The sequence below is a fragment of the Aspergillus luchuensis genome, chromosome 5 (assembly GCF_016861625.1).
Source record: "Aspergillus luchuensis IFO 4308 DNA, chromosome 5, nearly complete sequence".
NCBI classification, from domain to species: domain Eukaryota; kingdom Fungi; phylum Ascomycota; class Eurotiomycetes; order Eurotiales; family Aspergillaceae; genus Aspergillus; species Aspergillus luchuensis.
The window spans coordinates 5818038-5835946 of record NC_054853.1 but is presented as its reverse complement, the minus strand read 5'-3'; the positions used below and the strand labels follow the sequence as shown (position 1 = coordinate 5835946).

The window sequence follows — 17909 nt, the reverse complement described above, 5'->3', positions numbered from 1 at the left end:
AAAATGATAGAAGACAACCACCAAGCGTGCAGGAGGTGACAGAGAATGATGCCCGCACGCCAAGGGAGGAAATCAAGAGGTTTGGGCATAGATCAGATGCTCTGGTCAAACGGACTGGGAAAGCTGGGAACCTGGGGAAGGCGGTCTAGGGAGGCAGAAAGCGCGAGGTCCCAAATTCATCGAATCTCATCTCCGTCCGGACGACATTCGAGAGTGACAGCCACAGCTTGATCCCCAGCTCCTCAACCGCCACCATGGCTCCGCACCACGAAGAGCACTACCACCCCAAGGATGCGATCGCGGCATCGATGAAGACCACTATGCTCACTGGTGGAGCGGGTCTTTTCGCCTCGGCCGTCCAGAACACCCTCACCAGACAGAATGTCGGCCCGCTGGGCGTGTTCATCCGGAGCGGTGGCACAGTCGGTATCTTCGGTATGAATGCAATTGTGGACGCCTAGCGAATATGATCTGGAATCAATCGGTTGCTAACGATTTTCGCGTCCAGCCGCCATGGGAGGTACCTACGAATTCGTGAAGACCGCATCCGCCAACCTTCGTGAGAAGGAAGACCACTGGAACGTCGCCCTGGGAGGTTTCTTCTCCGGCGCCATCCTGGGTCTCCGAGGTCTGTTGCCCGCGATCCGACCGTTCAATTGATCAAACATTGGTTCTGACAGGTCCGCAGCTCGCACATTCCCCGCCCTCCTGGGTTACGGCGTCGCTCTGGCCACCGCCACGGGCGCTTTCGAATACACCGGTGGATCGTTGTTCGGCTACAAGAAGAACACCGATATCGACGAGTTTGAGCGTCGGGAACAGCTCCGGAAGACATACAGAATCCCCGCGGAGCAGACTCTTGCTGAATTGGGCGAGGGACGAGGTGCGTCTTTCTTCTGTTGGAGGCAGATGGCCGTCTGCTGGAAGAGAACCCACGAGGTTGCTAACCCGGTTACACAGGTATCTATGGCCCCGGATACGCCGAGAGACGGGCGGAGAGAATCAAGGAGGCATACGGTATCGAGGTTCCCACAACGGCTCCGGCATCATGAACATGGTTTTGTTAGATATCTCTCCTGCGCAGTCCCTCAATTCTCAGTCTCGTTGTGTAAAACTACTACTACTACTACATCTTTTCTTATTTCTGTCGATGCCGTTCAGCTAGCCGACATGGCACCTCCACCAATGAAGATTCCATTTTCTGTTCTACATCAAAGAAGAAGTACTACACGGGTCACCGACCGGCTACAATTTCCGAAAATAGATACAGCACACCCAGCTAGTACCTCTACATAGCATCAATGCATGATCTGTTCACCGAGAGCAGCCAAGCTGTGAGAGGCGAGGGGTAAGCAAAGCATAGCATAGCATAGCATAGCTCAGCAGACACAGATCAGGTGCCCGGTCAGTAGACACAGAACAACTTATCTCAGAAACCGCTCAAACTATCATCTACTACAATACAACTTGTTCACCGCAGGGGCAATATGCAAGTTTGCTTTTTCCTCCATCTTACTGTACGCTTCACTTCCCTGGAAAAGGTTCCATAAGATCGGTAAGTAAGACGAACGGCACAAGCAGGTGACAGTGACACCGCCGATAAGTTGATACCACCAATACCGGCTGACTGCTGGGATCGAAGCGGCGAAAGGCGGGGAGGGCAGCTGAACCCGCCAGTCTGTCAGCCAATCACACGGCCGGCTTATCCAATCCCAGGCAAAATGTCACACAGCATATGAAGTGAACCTCTCTCACTCACTGTTCTCTTACTGTTTTCTCCCTGCACTACGTACTTTGTAGAGAGACGATGTTTCAAGTTTGGTTTGGTCGGGCAGGTCAGCAATGAAGTACCAAGTAAGGTAAAGAACAGACAGGACAACCTGCAGGACAACCGCGGAGTAGTAGTATGAGACTGGTGTTACGGTGCTGGGGGAGAGGGGGGGGGAAAGGGTGAGCAGTAGTACGTTGTGGTGGTTTCTGTCAATCTATTGACATTGATACAAGGGGTGTGCACGATAATCAGATGCAGGGGAAAATATGATATCACTTTCTTTCCCCCCGGGGAGGGAGGGAACCAAACATCCCCCTTTAAAGGTTGGAACCAGCCGGAGTTGATCGGATCAGCAGCTGGGATATGGTTTGATGTTTCCGTCGGTCAATGTTCATTGGATAGCTTCATCATGGAAAAGTGATGGATAAGAACTACTTACTAAGGTGGCAGAAATAGTCTGTTTGCCATTACTGATCACTTGCACGCTATGCATGATACATTTACCCAGTATGTATGTATGTATGTAAGTGCTGGCTGGCTTATGGAGTAGAATGCTACTAAATCTGGACCAACCGTCGACCCTGCTAACTACTCTCTAATCTCAGCTTTGCAGATTACACACGCAACATTACATTCTAGTACATGTACAGTAGTGAGCTACGTCAAGTAGATTGATATGGAGATTGCCGGTGGGCTCATGATTGCGTTAGAAATACATTTAAAGGATTTAAGTTCGACGCTTAAACAAGATGAATTTCTGAGCCACAGCAGTTCAGCTGGGTAAGTAAGCAAGCAAGTTAAGAGGCAAGGTGTGTGTGGGTGTACCCATACAAAGTACTGCAACACAAGAAAAGAAAATCCCAATGTCGAACCCCATCGCAGGAAATCCATCCGGATCGACATGAACATGATGAACCGTGCATGACGTCGAGGGGTCAAAGTTGGTGTCGGACTTTCTGGTTTGCTGCCTTGACGATACCCAAAAGGGAAAGACAAGAACCACGACGATCGGCCCGACAGCCTCCTTTTTCCCTCTTCTCTACGTGCAGTTCGCGAGAGAGTGGTGGGTGGAATGGACAGTTGCCACCGCGTTGGGGCAAGGCAGGAGAGGGAAAAGGGGGAACTCCATCGAAGCCATGAAGAACGATTGCGCGCCGGCGCTAGAAAAGCCAACCCCCCCGATGAGCGGGCTGGTGGAGAGGGTTACAAAATGATACTTTGTACTATGTGGATGAATTTATTTTATGATGACTGCCATTTCCGCTTGGATGAGTATGTATTGGGGAGAGTGATTGGCCCAGCGGACAATCCCCGGCCAAGCAATTTGCCCGTTCAGCCAGTCAGATGCAAGCATAGCCACACCCACCAGCCTTGCTTGTCCAGAAGAGGTAAGTGCAGACCGATCATGGATGAACAAGCCACTCCTTCAGTCCCGGCCTTGAATTTATCTGCTGCCAATTCACTGAGTTGTTGCTAGTGGTGCTGCATGGTAGGATTCACTACCGTCTTCTCAAACAGCAAGGACGAAAGGTAGAATGATTTTCCCTGGCGGGGAGACACTCAACGATAGTGGTAGTTCACGATTACTACCAGCTTATTACTGGGGACCCTTATAATTATTTTGGGAGGGATACGAACTGTGATGATGTTGGCGGAGGGGAAGTGATGACGATGACTTGCCAGCTTCGCCTCTCCTGAACAAGGGAACAGGCAACGGCATTAAACCCACTTCCAGTTCCCCAGCAATACTACTTACTAACAGTGTCTATCTGCCTGCCTGTCTGTCTTGTCTGTCTGTTCCTTAGGAGCAGATCCTTCTGTTTTATTAATATTTATCTATTCCCTCTTCATTTCCGTGGGGAGGTTATTTTTATACTACTAGTATTATTATTCTTGAGAGTGTCGACTCTAATTAGCGACGAATGCGGTATCATCTAGTGGTCCTGTTCTGGAAAAGGAGACCATTCCGATCGACCACGATCACAAGCAAACTATCTACAACTACTTTGCGACTACCCCGATCTCTCAGCTCTGATTGCATGACTCTTCGTGTGTCTGGCTGGTTCTAGTTCAAGGATCTGGTGAAGTCAAGTCGGGCCCGGAGATTCCGTTCCAACCTTTGGGCGTCATACCGTCGCAGACTTTCACCAAACAACTGGGTGCTTTTGTCCGGCGTAGACGTCATCCGGAACCGGCACTTGAATTATAGCTTCCATCATTTCCCCCCCTTTTTATCACGACGAGCAAGAAGCAAGAGAAACAGTTTGAACTTGCATCGGAGGATTTCTCGTGCTTTCTCCTGAGTTTTACATTCTGTTTGTGGATGAGTTGGATTCCCTCCACTACCAACTATATTGTCGATCTACCTGCCGCCGGATCTTTTGTCACTGACTTACTTTCTCCCCTGCCCCTACCTCACTGATTCAGTACTTAGTAGTTGTTATACTACGTACTACTCCCACTTGGCTTCCGCTTCCCTTATTACTTACTATTACTCTGGGATCCATTCCTCTCTTCCCTCGTCCTTTCGACCCGGTGGGGCCCAATTTCCCTGGGAAACTAAATAATAACCCCCGAGACGCGTTCTGATCGGCTGCTGATTATTCCTGCTCCTGCACCGACTACTCCGGCCACTATTGCGAGCGCAATCGTACTAGTCTCACCCGCTAACCCGTCCTTTCCTCACTACTTGCTGTCTTGGTGCATCGACTTGCAGACGACGACGACAAGCACCATCGCGCCGGACGGATAGGAGTTGTTGCTGGCTCTTTTGCCCCCGCAAACAGTCCGCCCCAGACCCTTTGGGCCAGAGTCGAGACACTTCCGGCTGGTCGCTAATTTCCACTTGCTTGAATCCCCCCAATTCGCCCTGGTAACCACGGCTAGGCTTGCTTGACACTACCACTACTACCACTATTACTACTACTATCTACTCCGTACTATCCTGTCTCCCTTCTCCTCCCCCCATAACTAGATCCGTCGTGATTCGTTCCGGGGTGGTGGATTCAGATCTCTCTCCTTTTTTCTCTCCCCTCCTATTCTCATTTCTTTTTTTATATCGCGTTTCATGATATATTATCAGACCTTACCCTTATATTCTTATCACGGCCGCCCGCATCCGGAACTGTCTTGCACCCAAGCTTGCAACCACCCGGTCGCTCGATATCGACACACGGGCCTAGCCTGGTCTGCACCGCCCGATTGTTCCCAACTGCTACCACCCTCTCCGTTGTCCGTCACATCACCGCCCTCCTCCTCCGCCTCCTCTTCCTCCCTCCCCCTCTTCCCTCCCTTTCCCCTCCTCCTGTCCAGCCATGGCTATGGCCGTTAGGTCGCAAACGCCAGTGCAGGACACTTACGGCTCTATTCCACACCACCCCGACCTGCTGTTAAATCGCGGGTACAGCACGCGCTCTAGCTCCCGGCCGAACTCGATCGTCGCCAGCACGTCCGGTTACCTTGCGCACGGCGCCAATCCTGAGGCACCAACCTCCCACCCGTATAACGGCCGCTTCCACGAGGAATTCGATGTCGCCAGTCACCGTGACTCGGTAGACGGTCCATCCGGCATGCAGCGATCCGCCTCCCAAATGTCACAGACCCGTTCCGCGACCCCGACCCGGACCAGTACCTTGAAGAAGAAAGCATCCCTCAGCAAGAGGGGCAGTATGCGCCGCAGCGGTAGCAAGCGCAGCTTGCGCGCGGGCAGTGTACGGAGCCTGGTCCTGGGTGACAAAGAAAAGTATGGCGCCGATGGCGAAGATCCGAACAGCGCTTTCTATGTTCCTATTCCCACGAATGGAAGCCCGACTGAGGTTCTGGCCAATCGCTTTCAAGGTATTTCAGCATGTTGTTCCCGATTTTGGGTCTCTGGTGTGCTAATCCATGGTAGCATGGCGCAAGGTCCTGAAGGACCTCATTATCTTCTTCAAGGAAGTGCAGAAGTCCTACGAAACCCGATCGAAATTGTTCCTGTCAGCATCCAATATCATGCAGAACACATCGCTGCCCCCCACGTTCCTCAAATCCGGTGGTCTGTCCGATGCGACCGACATTTTGCGTGACTTTCACCGACAAGGATACTTGGAAGCGAACAAAGCCGCGGAGGTGGAAAGCGAAGTCGTGAACCAGCTGATGGGTTTGCGAAATGATCTACAGAAGAAGACCAAGGAAATTCGGGGTCTCTCTGGTGATTTCCGCAACTCCGTGGAGAAGGAAGTCGACGCCACCCGCAAAACAGTTCGACACTTGCACGAAGCGCTGGGTTTGGTTGACACCGATCCTTCTGCAACCTCTGGGAGAGGCGATCCTTTCATCGTTCGCCTGGGCGTGGACAGGCAAATCGAGAAGCAAATCGAAGAGGAAAACTACCTGCACCGGGTATGTGGTTCGTTAGCAAACTTGCAGGATGCGGAGCACTAACGTTTTCTAGGCATTCCTGAACCTAGAACATTCTGGTCGCGAGCTCGAGTCCATCGTTGTAGGCGAAATACAGAAAGCCTATAATGCATATGCCAGCATCCTCAAGCGTGAAGCAGATGAGACATATGACACCGTCGAAAAACTGCGCGCGGGGCCGATCTCCATGCCTCACGATCACGAGTGGAACTCCTTCATCGCGAACACGGATGAACTGGTCGATCCGCGCGTTCCTCTTCGCGATGTGGAGAATATCACATATCCGGGTAGGGATCATCCCGCGGCAGTGGAGGTCCGATCCGGGATGTTGGAGCGCAAAAGCAAGTACCTCAAGAGTTATACACCCGGCTGGTAAGTATCACTCGGGATGAAGGTCTCATATTTCCTAGAGTATTTTTCGCTGACTTGAGTAGGTATGTTCTGTCTCCTACTCATCTTCACGAGTTCAAGTCTGCCGATCGAGTCGCATGGCAACAACCGGTGATGTCATTGAACCTTCCCGAGCAGAAGCTGGGTTCGCATTCGCAGCCAGACTCGACGTCGCACAAATTCATGCTCAAGGGGCGTCAAACTGGGACCATGCACCGAGGTCATTCCTGGGTCTTCCGCGCGGAATCGCACGATACGATGATGGCCTGGTATGAAGACATCGAGAGCCTCATCTCGAAGACTGGCGAAGCTCGGAATGCATATGTGAGGCAGCATATTCGAACTGTGAGTGGCATGAGTTGGCGGAACAGCAGTGATGGGATGGATGAAGACGAAGCAGACCGCACACCGTACTCTGCAGAGTCCGCAGTCTTGCACCAGGAACGTCCGACGTCTCAGCCTCGCGAACCGGGCGGGCGTTTCCCCAGTGACGTGCAAATAGACCGCCATTTGGAGGCTCCACTGTCACCCTCTAGTGGTGAGAGCTCTGGTGAGAGAGATCTTCTAGCCGCAGCCGGCTCCTTACCTGACGGTCGGGATTCATTCAGCAATGATGTAGAGATGGGCCAGAACCGTGCTAGCAGTGCTGCTGCTGCAGCTCCAGTGGAGAGACACGATAGCTACTATGGCAGCTGGATGAGCACGTCAGATGGCGGTCGACAGAGACAGTTTGGCCAACACGCTCAAAACTCGAACGACAACCGGGAAAGAGTCGGATCTGATCGCGGGAGTACCACGAATTTATATGTGGCGGGACTTGGGTCCACAAACTCTCGCGACCCTTCTCTGACCCGCCAGAGGGAGCGCGGCGAGAGCACATCAACCGCACCAACAACGACGAATGTAACCGACTACACTCATACCACCGTGCCCACGTCGATTGATGAACGAGAAGAGTCTGACGCTCAAGATGACACCTTGGTGGATGACGGTGTGGGCATTACGAAGCAGCAATCGGCGGCTTCGGTAGACGGCTCAATGCGGACGCCACTGGCTGGACCTGTCACAACCGATTCGGCGGCTGCCTCGCAAACCGGAAGCCTCAGGCGTCCTCCACCGCAGTCCAAGAATAGTGTGTCGACGCTTGAACTGCAGATTCCTGGCCATTACCCTCCAACCGGTATGGCTGCATAAGCAACGACTGTGCTCCGGCGCTGTGTTGCTATTTCCCTATGTCACCAATTTCTTTTGTTGATTTCCTTTGTTACTTTCCTATGTACATTATTCTCACGCATGCATATGTGGATGTGATGATCTCTTCCATCGAAAGGAAGATTACTCACTTCCAAAACCGGGAACGCTGAAGTCAGGCAATGAGCCTACTAGCTGCGCCCCTAACATATTTGACATATCACTTTTCGGCGTTTGCAATGTGACAGGTGGTGGTGACCGGTCCACGGATGGATGGACGGACCGGATGGACGGTTGGATGATCAAGGCGTTTGGATCAATTCTGGATCACTGGATGGGACATGTTTCTTTTTTCACTTCTTGCACTTATGCACCGTTTGCGATGCCTGGTTTCTTCAATTCTCTGTACAATATTCCCCCACCATTTGAACTTTTCTTGGTCTTCATCTTATTCTTGCTTCAGCTGGTTGATCTGAGCTTTCTTTCTGCGTCTGCTATATTTTGCATGCTTGTTGCTTTGCTTGTTTTTGAAACTGGTCTGGTCGTCGGGAGTTTGAATCCTCGGATGGATGCATGCAAACAAACACACGGATCGTTTGTCCTTCATCAGGGCTTTGGATATCTATCTATATAGGTCACGAATGAACTGAACTGAATTCCCAATATGCTATCTAAACTTAATAGAAGATTAAGATATCGACCTCCAATCCTCACAACCCCAAGTCCATTCCTCTTAATCATCTAATGATGCCCAGCGAAGCAACTTACTGACCTACAAGTGATTTCCCCCATGATCGTTGGACCATTCACATAATACATCTCTCCATCGCCAATAGATACATACATAGCTAGCCCCAAGGGGAAAAGCTAAATAGCAAGACTCAGCTAAACCTACCCTGATCCCGTAAAAACACAAAGGAAGTATTCATCTCATCCCAACTCGGGGTCCTTCTTAACCAAGTCGTCCAACTAAGTAAGTATCGAACCCCGCATGAATGAATCCCCGTGGGGTGTGTGCGCACCATATCAGAGTGCTCGATCAATTAGATGATATCAAATCTTCCTTCTGTCAAGAGATAGGAAGCAAGTTCTCAGAAGAAGGATCGGTTAGTCAATAGTAGTTAGCTGACTTTCTTTATGCTATTATTTGCCTCGCCTGCAAGCTAGTCTAATAGTGATGTTATGTATACATATCCCCAAGACTTGAAGAAACTTGGGACATATTAGCTTTTACCCAAAGGATATAACTAGTGGCAGTTGCGCGATACGTACTGGATGACTTTATAGCAGGCTGGGACGACAGTGGAAGGGTTTAATTCGGTTCACCTGGATTGTCAGCTGCATGATCGATGCGTGCCACGGCCTTGATCTGTGTATCTTCGAGTTGTGATCTTAGCACAACTATACTATTACTGAATCCTCTTATGAATATTTATTGTCCAAGTCGTGAGTAGTATCCGCACCCATTCAACGAACACTCGGTGCTACCAGCTGCTCACCTGGTTGAGACCTCAGAATGGCTTCTTGTCTTATCACTTCAGCTCATCTGACAGTGTATCTTTCTCTCTATCATATTCATACTTACGCGTATTCCTCTTCCTGTCTTTACCAGATATCCGTCACCCATTTGAAGGGCATCTCGGAATGTTTTTGTTTTCGCGGCTGAGATCCTCAGGCGGCTGGAATATGAGTGATGGCTCACAAAGAGCCGGGCAGCCCTAAGGGCCAATGAGCAGCAAAGAAGCCTGAAAACGACCGTGAATGAATGAAGAGAACACTTCAAGCCGAATATCTCTTCTTTGAACCTGCTCGGTTTCTCCTCCTTTTACTGTTGTTCCCATTTCCTTCCTTCTCCTTCTCCTCATCATTCTTCCCGCCTCCCCTCTCCCAGGCCAACCCAGAACACTCTCTTCTACTTGACTTACTTGAACAACTTGAGCCACCCGACAAATAATCAGTATGGTCACTACTCGGAAAAAGCAAACGCCGCCCAAGCGTCCTCCCCCGGACATACAAGAGAAGGGAAAGGGGCCAGCTGTGTACCCCAATGGCGAGTATCTCTGTCAACAAGAGTATCATGACATAATGGAACATCATTTTATGATGGGCATGCTTACACGACCTCATATACGATCCGCTCCGGAAATAGTCCGCAACGGCTAGTCTGCTGGCTCTACGCGTCCAGGGCTGGGCCATGGCATGGGGTGAGAGCAAGCCGACGTACCGTCTCTCCGATGATGACAAACGGATGATCATTGCAAGTCTGAATGGTTTCTGCGTCCAAGATGACTGGGACAGGATATATTCCTCTCTTCCCCCTGGCGGTCGTGCTGCATTTGGGATTGTTTTGTTGGAAACCATGATGAACAAGTTCATCTATGATAAATTTGCCGCCTCCACATTCTGGTTCATGGATGCCAAAATGGATGCTACTGACCAGGAAGGAGATGACAACTTCTGCAAACGACTCGACTATGTCTATGAGAGGTTCAAAGAAAGTAAGTTTTAAGACCCCTTTGTCCTCCTTCATACCCTCTACTCTTTCCTCCCCGCACTGTGGAGCCAATCCCGCTGACTTATACCCCTTCCTCTGTTCCTCCTGCATAGCATTGCCCCAAGACGCAGCCTGGTGGAAGTCGACCCTCGTGAGCGTATGTATGATGAGAGCGTCAGAATGGGTGTCCAATCCTCCTCCCACACCACTCCTTCATGCGACACTGGAACGCCGGAAGGCCCTTCTAAAGGCGTATGGAGACGAACTGCTAGCGAGCCAGCCATTCCAGCTCTTATTCCGAGGCTCACTGAGCGAGGAAGATCAGGCCATACGCGAAGAAAGAACTCGCGAAGTCCTAGAGGAAGCTGCCCATCAGTTCACCAGTCTCCAAGGCGATATGTTTGGCAATCTTGTAGTTGAACTACTGCCTGAGCTTCCGACCTTTGATCGCCATGCCAAAAACATGGATCATCATATCCTTCACGTCGGCTTCATGCCTCACCACGGTGCTCGGGTTCTAATCGTGACACGCCCGCACTACAGCTATCATGGCATTGTAGCGACCAATGGTTGGCAATCTCGGCCTCCTCTCCAGATCGTTACCGCGAGGGTTCTGACGGCGCCTAAGGGGCCCAAAGCTCGGGCTCGATGGGCTGCTGCTGGCGATAAGCCCATTTACGTCGTGCAGGGTCACACCAATACCGCAGAGAAGGAGGGAGTGAACCAAGAGGAAGCTGTTGATGAGGGTAGTGATGGTGAATACAAGCCACGGAAGTTGCGGAGGACATATTTGCGGGGGGCTGAAGATGAATGAAGGGTATCAGCCTGGGAGTAGACGGATGAGTGTTTGTCATTGATATAGGGGTTCTATATGATTTCTGTTGTGCTTCAGATCTGTCTCTTCCTTCCTTTCTTTCTTCTGATTTTTGATCGTTTCAATGTACGGCTTGTGTGTCTCTGTCATTCATTCCTTTCCCATCAATAGATTGCTTCGTTTTCTTCAGCAACCTACTGAGTAGTAGTATCGATTGTCTAGCTTTCCTACTATACATACATAGTATAGATTTGGAGTAACCATGATGTCCAACACATGTATATATTACACTAGCCGTGGAAGACTGCCCTCCCGCCCCAAAGACAAGCCCGGCTACTACTCCAGTAAAACCCAATATAGACAACAAGAAGTCCCTCATCTCTGGTCCATATGTGCCTCATTCCAACACCTCTCAGATACACTCGAGTGTTTCCAATACCATATAAGCCAGTCTAATGGATAGATTGTTGGAATAGATTGATTGTAAGACCAATTTCTCACTATGATCAACCTTACCACATCTGATGATTATACCGGAAGTTAGATATTATATAAGCCAGTCAGGGTTGTCTGTCAATGGACATGCATGCATGATTGACACTGAAACCCATTATCTATCTATTCTCGATCCTATCTATCTACTCCGTAGATACTGACTACTCACATGATTAATCAATCTTCCAGAACTGAGCTTGGTACATACTTTCAACCAATCACAATAATGCCATATACTCAATCCCCGGATATCAACTCCGATGAGATAAACAGAACATAACCGAACAGGAAGAGCTTTCGATCTTTAGGTCTTTTTGGCTTAGCGGTTCAGCCTGAACCCCGCTATCTCTGTAACGATTCCCGCTACGAAGTCATCAACGTGAGCCCCGTACCAAAATACTGACGAGATCTAAGTGGAGGTACGTACTGCAATTTATCTGGTGGTAACTAGAACTTAGCGCGTGGCTGAGGTTTGGTGGTAGTCTACATCGGGAGGGACAGCGTATCTAAGATTAGTTGAACAAGACTAGCTCATCCTGGAGATAGATAGATCGTCATTAAAAAGGCAGCAACGATGATGCGGGGCGGCACTTTTGATAGCTGAAACTGCAAGATAGCCAGTAAGAAAGACTCTTACTCTTTGCTACGTGAATAGTAGTGTTTTTCGATATGATTATTGAAAGAATTTAGAAAAACACGCCAGTTCCTCGGCTGTAGTAGGGGACACTACTATTGTATCTATCGATCTATCTACTACATCTATACTACCTTTTTTTTCTTTCATTTCTTCATCATCCTCCTTTCTTTTATATATACTATAATCATCATGCCACGGCTGTGGTAATAAAGCAGGATGGGTTTGAATTGGTGGAGTTAATTTAAGAGAGCGCTGGTTTGATTGTGTAAGTGATGGATTAACTACTAAATACAACCTTGCGATATGACTTTTTAGTTATTTTGGGTAGGTATATATAGGACGGGAGCAAAGTCGGCGCTGCGCTGCTGGATCCGACCCTAAGTTGTCTCAATTGTCAGACTCATTGCGGTGGTCATTGCCGTGATGTAAGTCAAAGCATACTACTATGTACTATTTACATATACTTCAGAAATTCAGACTACTGACATGGTGATACCTCCATTGGAAACAAATTGAGGAGGCAAATAAAGCGGAGGCCGCTGCTAAAAAGGCAGAAGAAGAGAGACAAGCCGAAGTGATAGATTTTAGAAATAGTGATATTCAAGGGAATGAAGTAACTAAGTAAAGGAATTTATACTGTAGTATAATTTTGATTATGATTCTATATCTACTACTATAGTTATCAGCTACTATTCAAAAGGATCACATTCTTATCTGTAGTAAGTAAATTCAAATCTACGATGAAACTTCTATCGTGATAGGCTATTATAAAAGGAGACAACTAAATATCTATATATGATAAAGGGTATTGGTCTCTTGTAGTACCCTCTTTTTCCACAACATGTACTTGTATCAAATCCTGCTGAACCAATCTATTGTATACTCCTGTATATACCACTGTCTAAACAATAACATCATTAAATATTAGAGTTAGAAGCTAAGTAGCCATGGCAGTAGTAAGATCCAACTGCGAGTCCCGATAAGGAGAGCAATCAGTAGACGAAAAGCAGAGGGAACTATAACTTCGCTTCCTACAACAAGTGAGTAGAGGAGTAGTAACTAGTTAGTAAGGAATCAGGGCTCTTTTGGCAATATTTTTGTCTTGGGAGCTGAGCTATAACTTTGTTGATCATTATGGATAGTGGTCATCCTCAAGGATCTGTTACCATTGCCCATAGGGTACTGTTCTACTAGAGACAATAGGGTTGAATGTTATGTATATTCTTCAGAATTCCTAGAATGTGAATGACGAAAGACCCACCGCATCTAGCTTAGCATACTGATAACTCCAAGACAATCACTACCATGTATAGTCGGGTATCTCCGTCCTAGCCTACCACTTACAAGCCTACAAGTCAAACAATCAAACGGGTCAAACCCTCCAGTGCAGCAATTTCGCTAGGGCAACCGTCCAAACGCAAAGGAACAAATCCACCAGAAGCCATCCGCTTGCAATTTCAGCTTGAACAACATCCGATGCGTCCCCGCCAGACCAGATCGTCGGAGATATGAAACAACAATAGAATGCCCGATAGTAATAGCAAGAAAAACAAATCATAAGGTATGCCTGGTATGGAACAAAATGCAGCATACGCGAACCCGCGCCAACAGATCATTCTTTTCTCGATCCGGAGTGTTACATCGCAAACTTTTTTCGGCCTCGATATGTCCTCCCGAAAGAAAAAAACAAGTCATATGATAGTGTTACATGATCTGATCCTGCGTGATCGGAGCAGTCGGCTCAGTGCCGTCCATCGCAACATCACCGGGCCCGGGGCCGGCGTTCATGTACTTGACGAACGTAATGCCCAGGGGACGACCGCCGTACTGGTAGCCGGTGAACTTGGCTGTAATGCAGTTAGTAGATGTCTTTCTGCGGATGCAATCACAAAACCTACCGATAGCTGTCTCCGCAGTCTCCGTACTATCAAACTGAACCACACCGGTGCCGCGGGAGCGACCATTGGGCTCGTACTGGATCTCCGCACGATCAACCTTGCCGATAGTCGAGAACAGATCCACCAGATCCTCGTTGCAAGTCGACCAAGGCAGGTTGCGCACGTAGATGACAGCGCTCTTGTCGCCGCCGGAGGTAGCGAAATCGGTGAACGGGTTAGGGGGACCAGAGGGCACACCCTCGAAACCACCAGGAGCACCACCGAAACCGCCGGGCGCACCGCCATAACCACCACGGAAGCCTCCGCCGAAGCCGCCACGGCCACCAAAGCCACCGCGGCCACCGAAACCACCACCAAAGCCACCGCGACCGCCGAAGCCACCACGGCCACCGAATCCAGGTCCAGCACCAGCGAAGCGATCCTCACGAACCTCCAGCTGGCGTCCTTGCCAGTCGTATCCGTTGAACTGCTGAATGGCATTCCGGGCATCCTCGGGGGACTCGAAGGCGACAATACCAGAGCCCTTGGGACGGCCGGTGGCATCGGTGTGAACATCGGCACGGATCACAGCGCCCTGCTGAGCTATATGAGAAGTCAATGTCAGTGCTGAAGACGCTTGCGACGGAGAGGAGGCAGAGAAGGCGGTTGAATAGAGGCTCTGCCGTCCCATACTTACCAGCTTGGCGGAAAAGATCCTTCAAATCTTGCCAGCCAACATTAAACGGAAGCTAAACATCCCCAGCGTCAATACCTAATCCTAGTCGAGCATGATATCAAATGTCAATGGTGGACGGGAATAAACCAACATTCGAAACATAAAGCTGACGGCCACCAGCGCCGCCGCCGGCAGGGCCACCGAAGCCGCCACCGAAGCCGCCGCGACCACCACCTCCGAAGTCACCACGAGAGGGACCTCCCGTGAAACGAGGCTCGGGCTCACGATCCTGCGCTTTGTCAGTATCCTCCGATCAAGACTTCAGTGTCCCGGAGGGAAATGACGCATCATACCTCACGGACGTAGACGAGTCTTCCCATCAAGTTCTGGTTGCTGAGGGTGTTTACCGCATTTTGCGCTTGTTCCCTGGTTGCGTATTCCACAATCCTATTGTGACTGTCAGTAACACAAAGCTGACCATTAAAGACCAAGGATGCCAACTCACCCGCATCCCTACAGTATCCCGGACGGCCAGGCCCAGCCCGTCAACCCAAACAGTCCATAACAAGCGAACCAACAGGGGAAGAAAAAAAATCCAGAAACACAAAAAGGGAAAGGAAACCAGCCACACTACGCATTGGCGCCCACCTTCGACATTCCATTGGGAAGCAGTAAGACATCGGCAAAGATGACTTCTCCAGCTGTTCGAGCGCGGAACGTCCCCCTCCAAAGTCAGCCACAAATTCCAGACCCGCACAAACGCTATCACACGCCCGGCAACACGATATGACCCTGCTCACCCTGTCTCATAAAATCTTTCAGATGATGCCACTTGACATCGTAAGAGAGGTTGCCCACATAGACGCGACGGTCTTGCTGGGACGACTCGCGCACGGCTTGCATCATTTGTTCTTTGGCGACGGCGCGATCCTCGAACGAACGGGGGGGAGGTGGGTAGCTGCTGCGCCCACCGTAACCAGAAGCAGAATGACCACCGGGAGCGCCTTGGGTCGTACTCATAGGCGAACGAGAACGACGGTCGGAGCGGCGATAGTCGTCACGGCTGCGAGAGCGACTGCGGGGAGAGTAAGAGCGACGGCTGCGTCGAGGGCTACGAGAACGACGACGGGGAGAACGAGACCTCTCGCGCTGTGCGTGGTCAGTGTCGTCGAAAGCAGATGGAGACATGAGGCGGGAGGAGAGCGAGCGCGCGGGAATGGCAGAGGGAGGGTGGAGATTTAAAGAAAGGCAAAGAGGTGGTGAGACAAGAGTGGGTTGGATGAGATCAGCGCGCAAGGTCCCTGGAACTGGGGGTGGTGGGTGGGAAATGGAGCTGCTTGGTTGGATGGAACGAAATCGGGGGAATCGGCAATGGAGAATGGCAATGGAGAGAGATGGGGGGAGTGAATTGGAGAGTTGAGAAGTGAGTTGAGTGAAGAGGGAAGAGCAGGAGCAGGAATGCACGGGACTGGATTGGATTGGGTCCGAGTTCCGGTTTCTGCGCCAGACACGGGGCCGGTCAGGTGATTTGACACCCCAAACAGGTTTAGCGTCAAACGCCAGACCGGGGGGACCCTGGGGAAGTCACGGGCAACTGGACACAGCCCATTTCCAACAGACCAGCAGTGGAAGGGGGAGGAGAGTGAAGAGAAGAGACAGATGCGAGTGAGAACACGGTGAAATCTCTTCCGTGTGGGAAATAATCAAGCAACAACCAGAAGAATAATCCCAAATTTAGATGCATCATAGATGAAGATCGGAGTGGAAGATCAAGAACGAGATAGCTTGCGGGAGTGGCAGCAAACAGTGGGGATGACGGATTCCCGAACGTGAGCCGTGAGCACCGCCCATCCCATCACTCTGTCTAGTATTTGCAGCTGGGATGGACTTGTTCACTGTCTCCCCGTCCAGCTGCCCGCAACAATGGCAAAGAAAGTCCTTTCTTTCCAGAAAAACAACCAAGAACAGCGCTAACTCGCATCCATTTCCCAAGAAGAGCTACAAGCGAATCAACCGATCGGAAAGCAAACTTACTTGATAGGGTCGATAGACGTCGGCTGAAGATTAAGCCTAGATGGTAAGCCACCGAATCCACGGTCGGGAGGGAACAAAGCAGTAGAAAGGAAATTACCAGAGTACGAAAGAGAGGGGGAAAAAAGAAGGGGAAGATTGGGATGGGGACGGGAAAGAAGGAGGAATTAAGGTAGAAGAAAGAGGAATGGAGAGGAGGCGAGACGCGAGAGATAAAGGAGGGTGACGGCGGGAGGGGGAAGGGAAGTCAAGTCAGACACAGAAGAAAGTGTGTGTGTGGTGTGTGTGTGGGCGGCTGTGTGTGTGAGAGAGAGGGTGAGAAGTACTACTAGCACAGTAGTAGTAGGTGGGAGTAGTGTGCGCGTGTGTGTAAGAAGCAGCCAGCCAGGGAAGGGGATGGCCGAGAGGGGGGGAGGGAAAAGAGAGAAAAGGAAAAAGAAACGATGAGACAAGGTCCAAAGCCAAAACCAGTTGAGAAAAGAGACCACTGTCGTGCTGTTCCAGCCCGTGTGTGTGTGTCAAGTCAGATCCAATCCCATGCCATCCCATCCGCCCAGTGCAGAAGCAGTTCGAGTCCGTCTTGTCTGCCAGCCCGTTCGGGACACCATGCAGCACGCGGCGTGATTGGCCTTCCCCCCGGGGGCATCCGCAGACAACCCTCCACTGAGCGTGGTTGTGGTTGGCGTAGCTGTCGCAGCAAGAGGAATGAGATGCATGGTCGGGATGGTTGGCCACTGCTCTGACTCGGCACGTCCACCCGGCGTAGTGAACGAGGATGGAGGTCCCCTGCTGGTGTGGGAACCCGTGTGATAATGATGAGGGGGAAGCTCAGAGATACGGATAGGTATGTGCCGCCTAGACAAGGGGGGGGTGGGAGGAGGCACATCAGGGTTGAAGTCAATCCTGTCTGCCGGGCAATCATGTCACAAGTTCATTCCCAGCCGGGACAGGAATGTAAGGTGAGGTAGCCTCAAAAGTATGGATTATGGATCGAAGCAAGAGGGAAACGTGGGCTGGATGTCCACCGGGACAAGCCATTGACGGTGGATCACGAGAGAGACAAACAAACAATCCGGGGAACCGACATGGGGGAAAAAGAGAAGTTGCATTATAGGAAAAGTATCACCCACCCATG

The 17909-nt window shown here is 50.4% G+C and overlaps 6 protein-coding genes across 6 annotated transcripts; 5 read left to right on the top strand and 1 right to left on the bottom strand.

The window, feature by feature from the left end:
• Window positions 1-254: 254 nt before the first annotated feature.
• Window positions 255-1052, top strand: AKAW2_51915A (uncharacterized protein; the record flags this gene model as incomplete). The annotated part of the gene is made up of 4 exons (XM_041691897.1): window positions 255-435; window positions 509-628; window positions 689-883; window positions 961-1052. 4 exons carry the CDS (start codon window positions 255-257, stop codon window positions 1050-1052), a joined length of 588 nt encoding a protein of 195 aa, XP_041545336.1.
• A 4033-nt stretch (window positions 1053-5085) lies between these two features.
• Window positions 5086-7753, top strand: AKAW2_51914A (SLM1 family PH domain-containing protein; the record flags this gene model as incomplete). Its single annotated transcript, XM_041691896.1, has 4 exons — window positions 5086-5608; window positions 5664-6151; window positions 6204-6541; window positions 6604-7753. 4 exons carry the CDS (start codon window positions 5086-5088, stop codon window positions 7751-7753), a joined length of 2499 nt encoding a protein of 832 aa, XP_041545335.1.
• A 283-nt stretch (window positions 7754-8036) lies between these two features.
• AKAW2_51913A (uncharacterized protein) lies at window positions 8037-8384 on the top strand (the record flags this gene model as incomplete). Its single annotated transcript, XM_041691895.1, has 1 exon — window positions 8037-8384. The coding sequence occupies one exon, from the start codon at window positions 8037-8039 to the stop codon at window positions 8382-8384; it is 348 nt and encodes a 115-aa protein (XP_041545334.1).
• Window positions 8385-9944: 1560 nt separating this feature from the next.
• Window positions 9945-10259, top strand: AKAW2_51912A (uncharacterized protein; the record flags this gene model as incomplete). The annotated part of the gene is made up of 1 exon (XM_041691894.1): window positions 9945-10259. The coding sequence occupies one exon, from the start codon at window positions 9945-9947 to the stop codon at window positions 10257-10259; it is 315 nt and encodes a 104-aa protein (XP_041545333.1).
• Window positions 10165-11058, top strand: AKAW2_51911A (uncharacterized protein; the record flags this gene model as incomplete). Its single annotated transcript, XM_041691893.1, has 1 exon — window positions 10165-11058. One exon carries the CDS (start codon window positions 10165-10167, stop codon window positions 11056-11058), a length of 894 nt encoding a protein of 297 aa, XP_041545332.1.
• A 2836-nt stretch (window positions 11059-13894) lies between these two features.
• On the bottom strand, window positions 13895-17908 carry AKAW2_51910S (RNP domain protein; the record flags this gene model as incomplete). The annotated part of the gene is made up of 10 exons (XM_041691892.1): window positions 13895-14037; window positions 14089-14670; window positions 14765-14816; window positions 14895-15032; window positions 15097-15190; window positions 15249-15256; window positions 15392-15444; window positions 15544-15892; window positions 16778-16800; window positions 17905-17908. 10 exons carry the CDS (start codon window positions 17906-17908, stop codon window positions 13895-13897), a joined length of 1446 nt encoding a protein of 481 aa, XP_041545331.1.
• Between the last annotated feature and the right edge of the window lies 1 nt (window position 17909).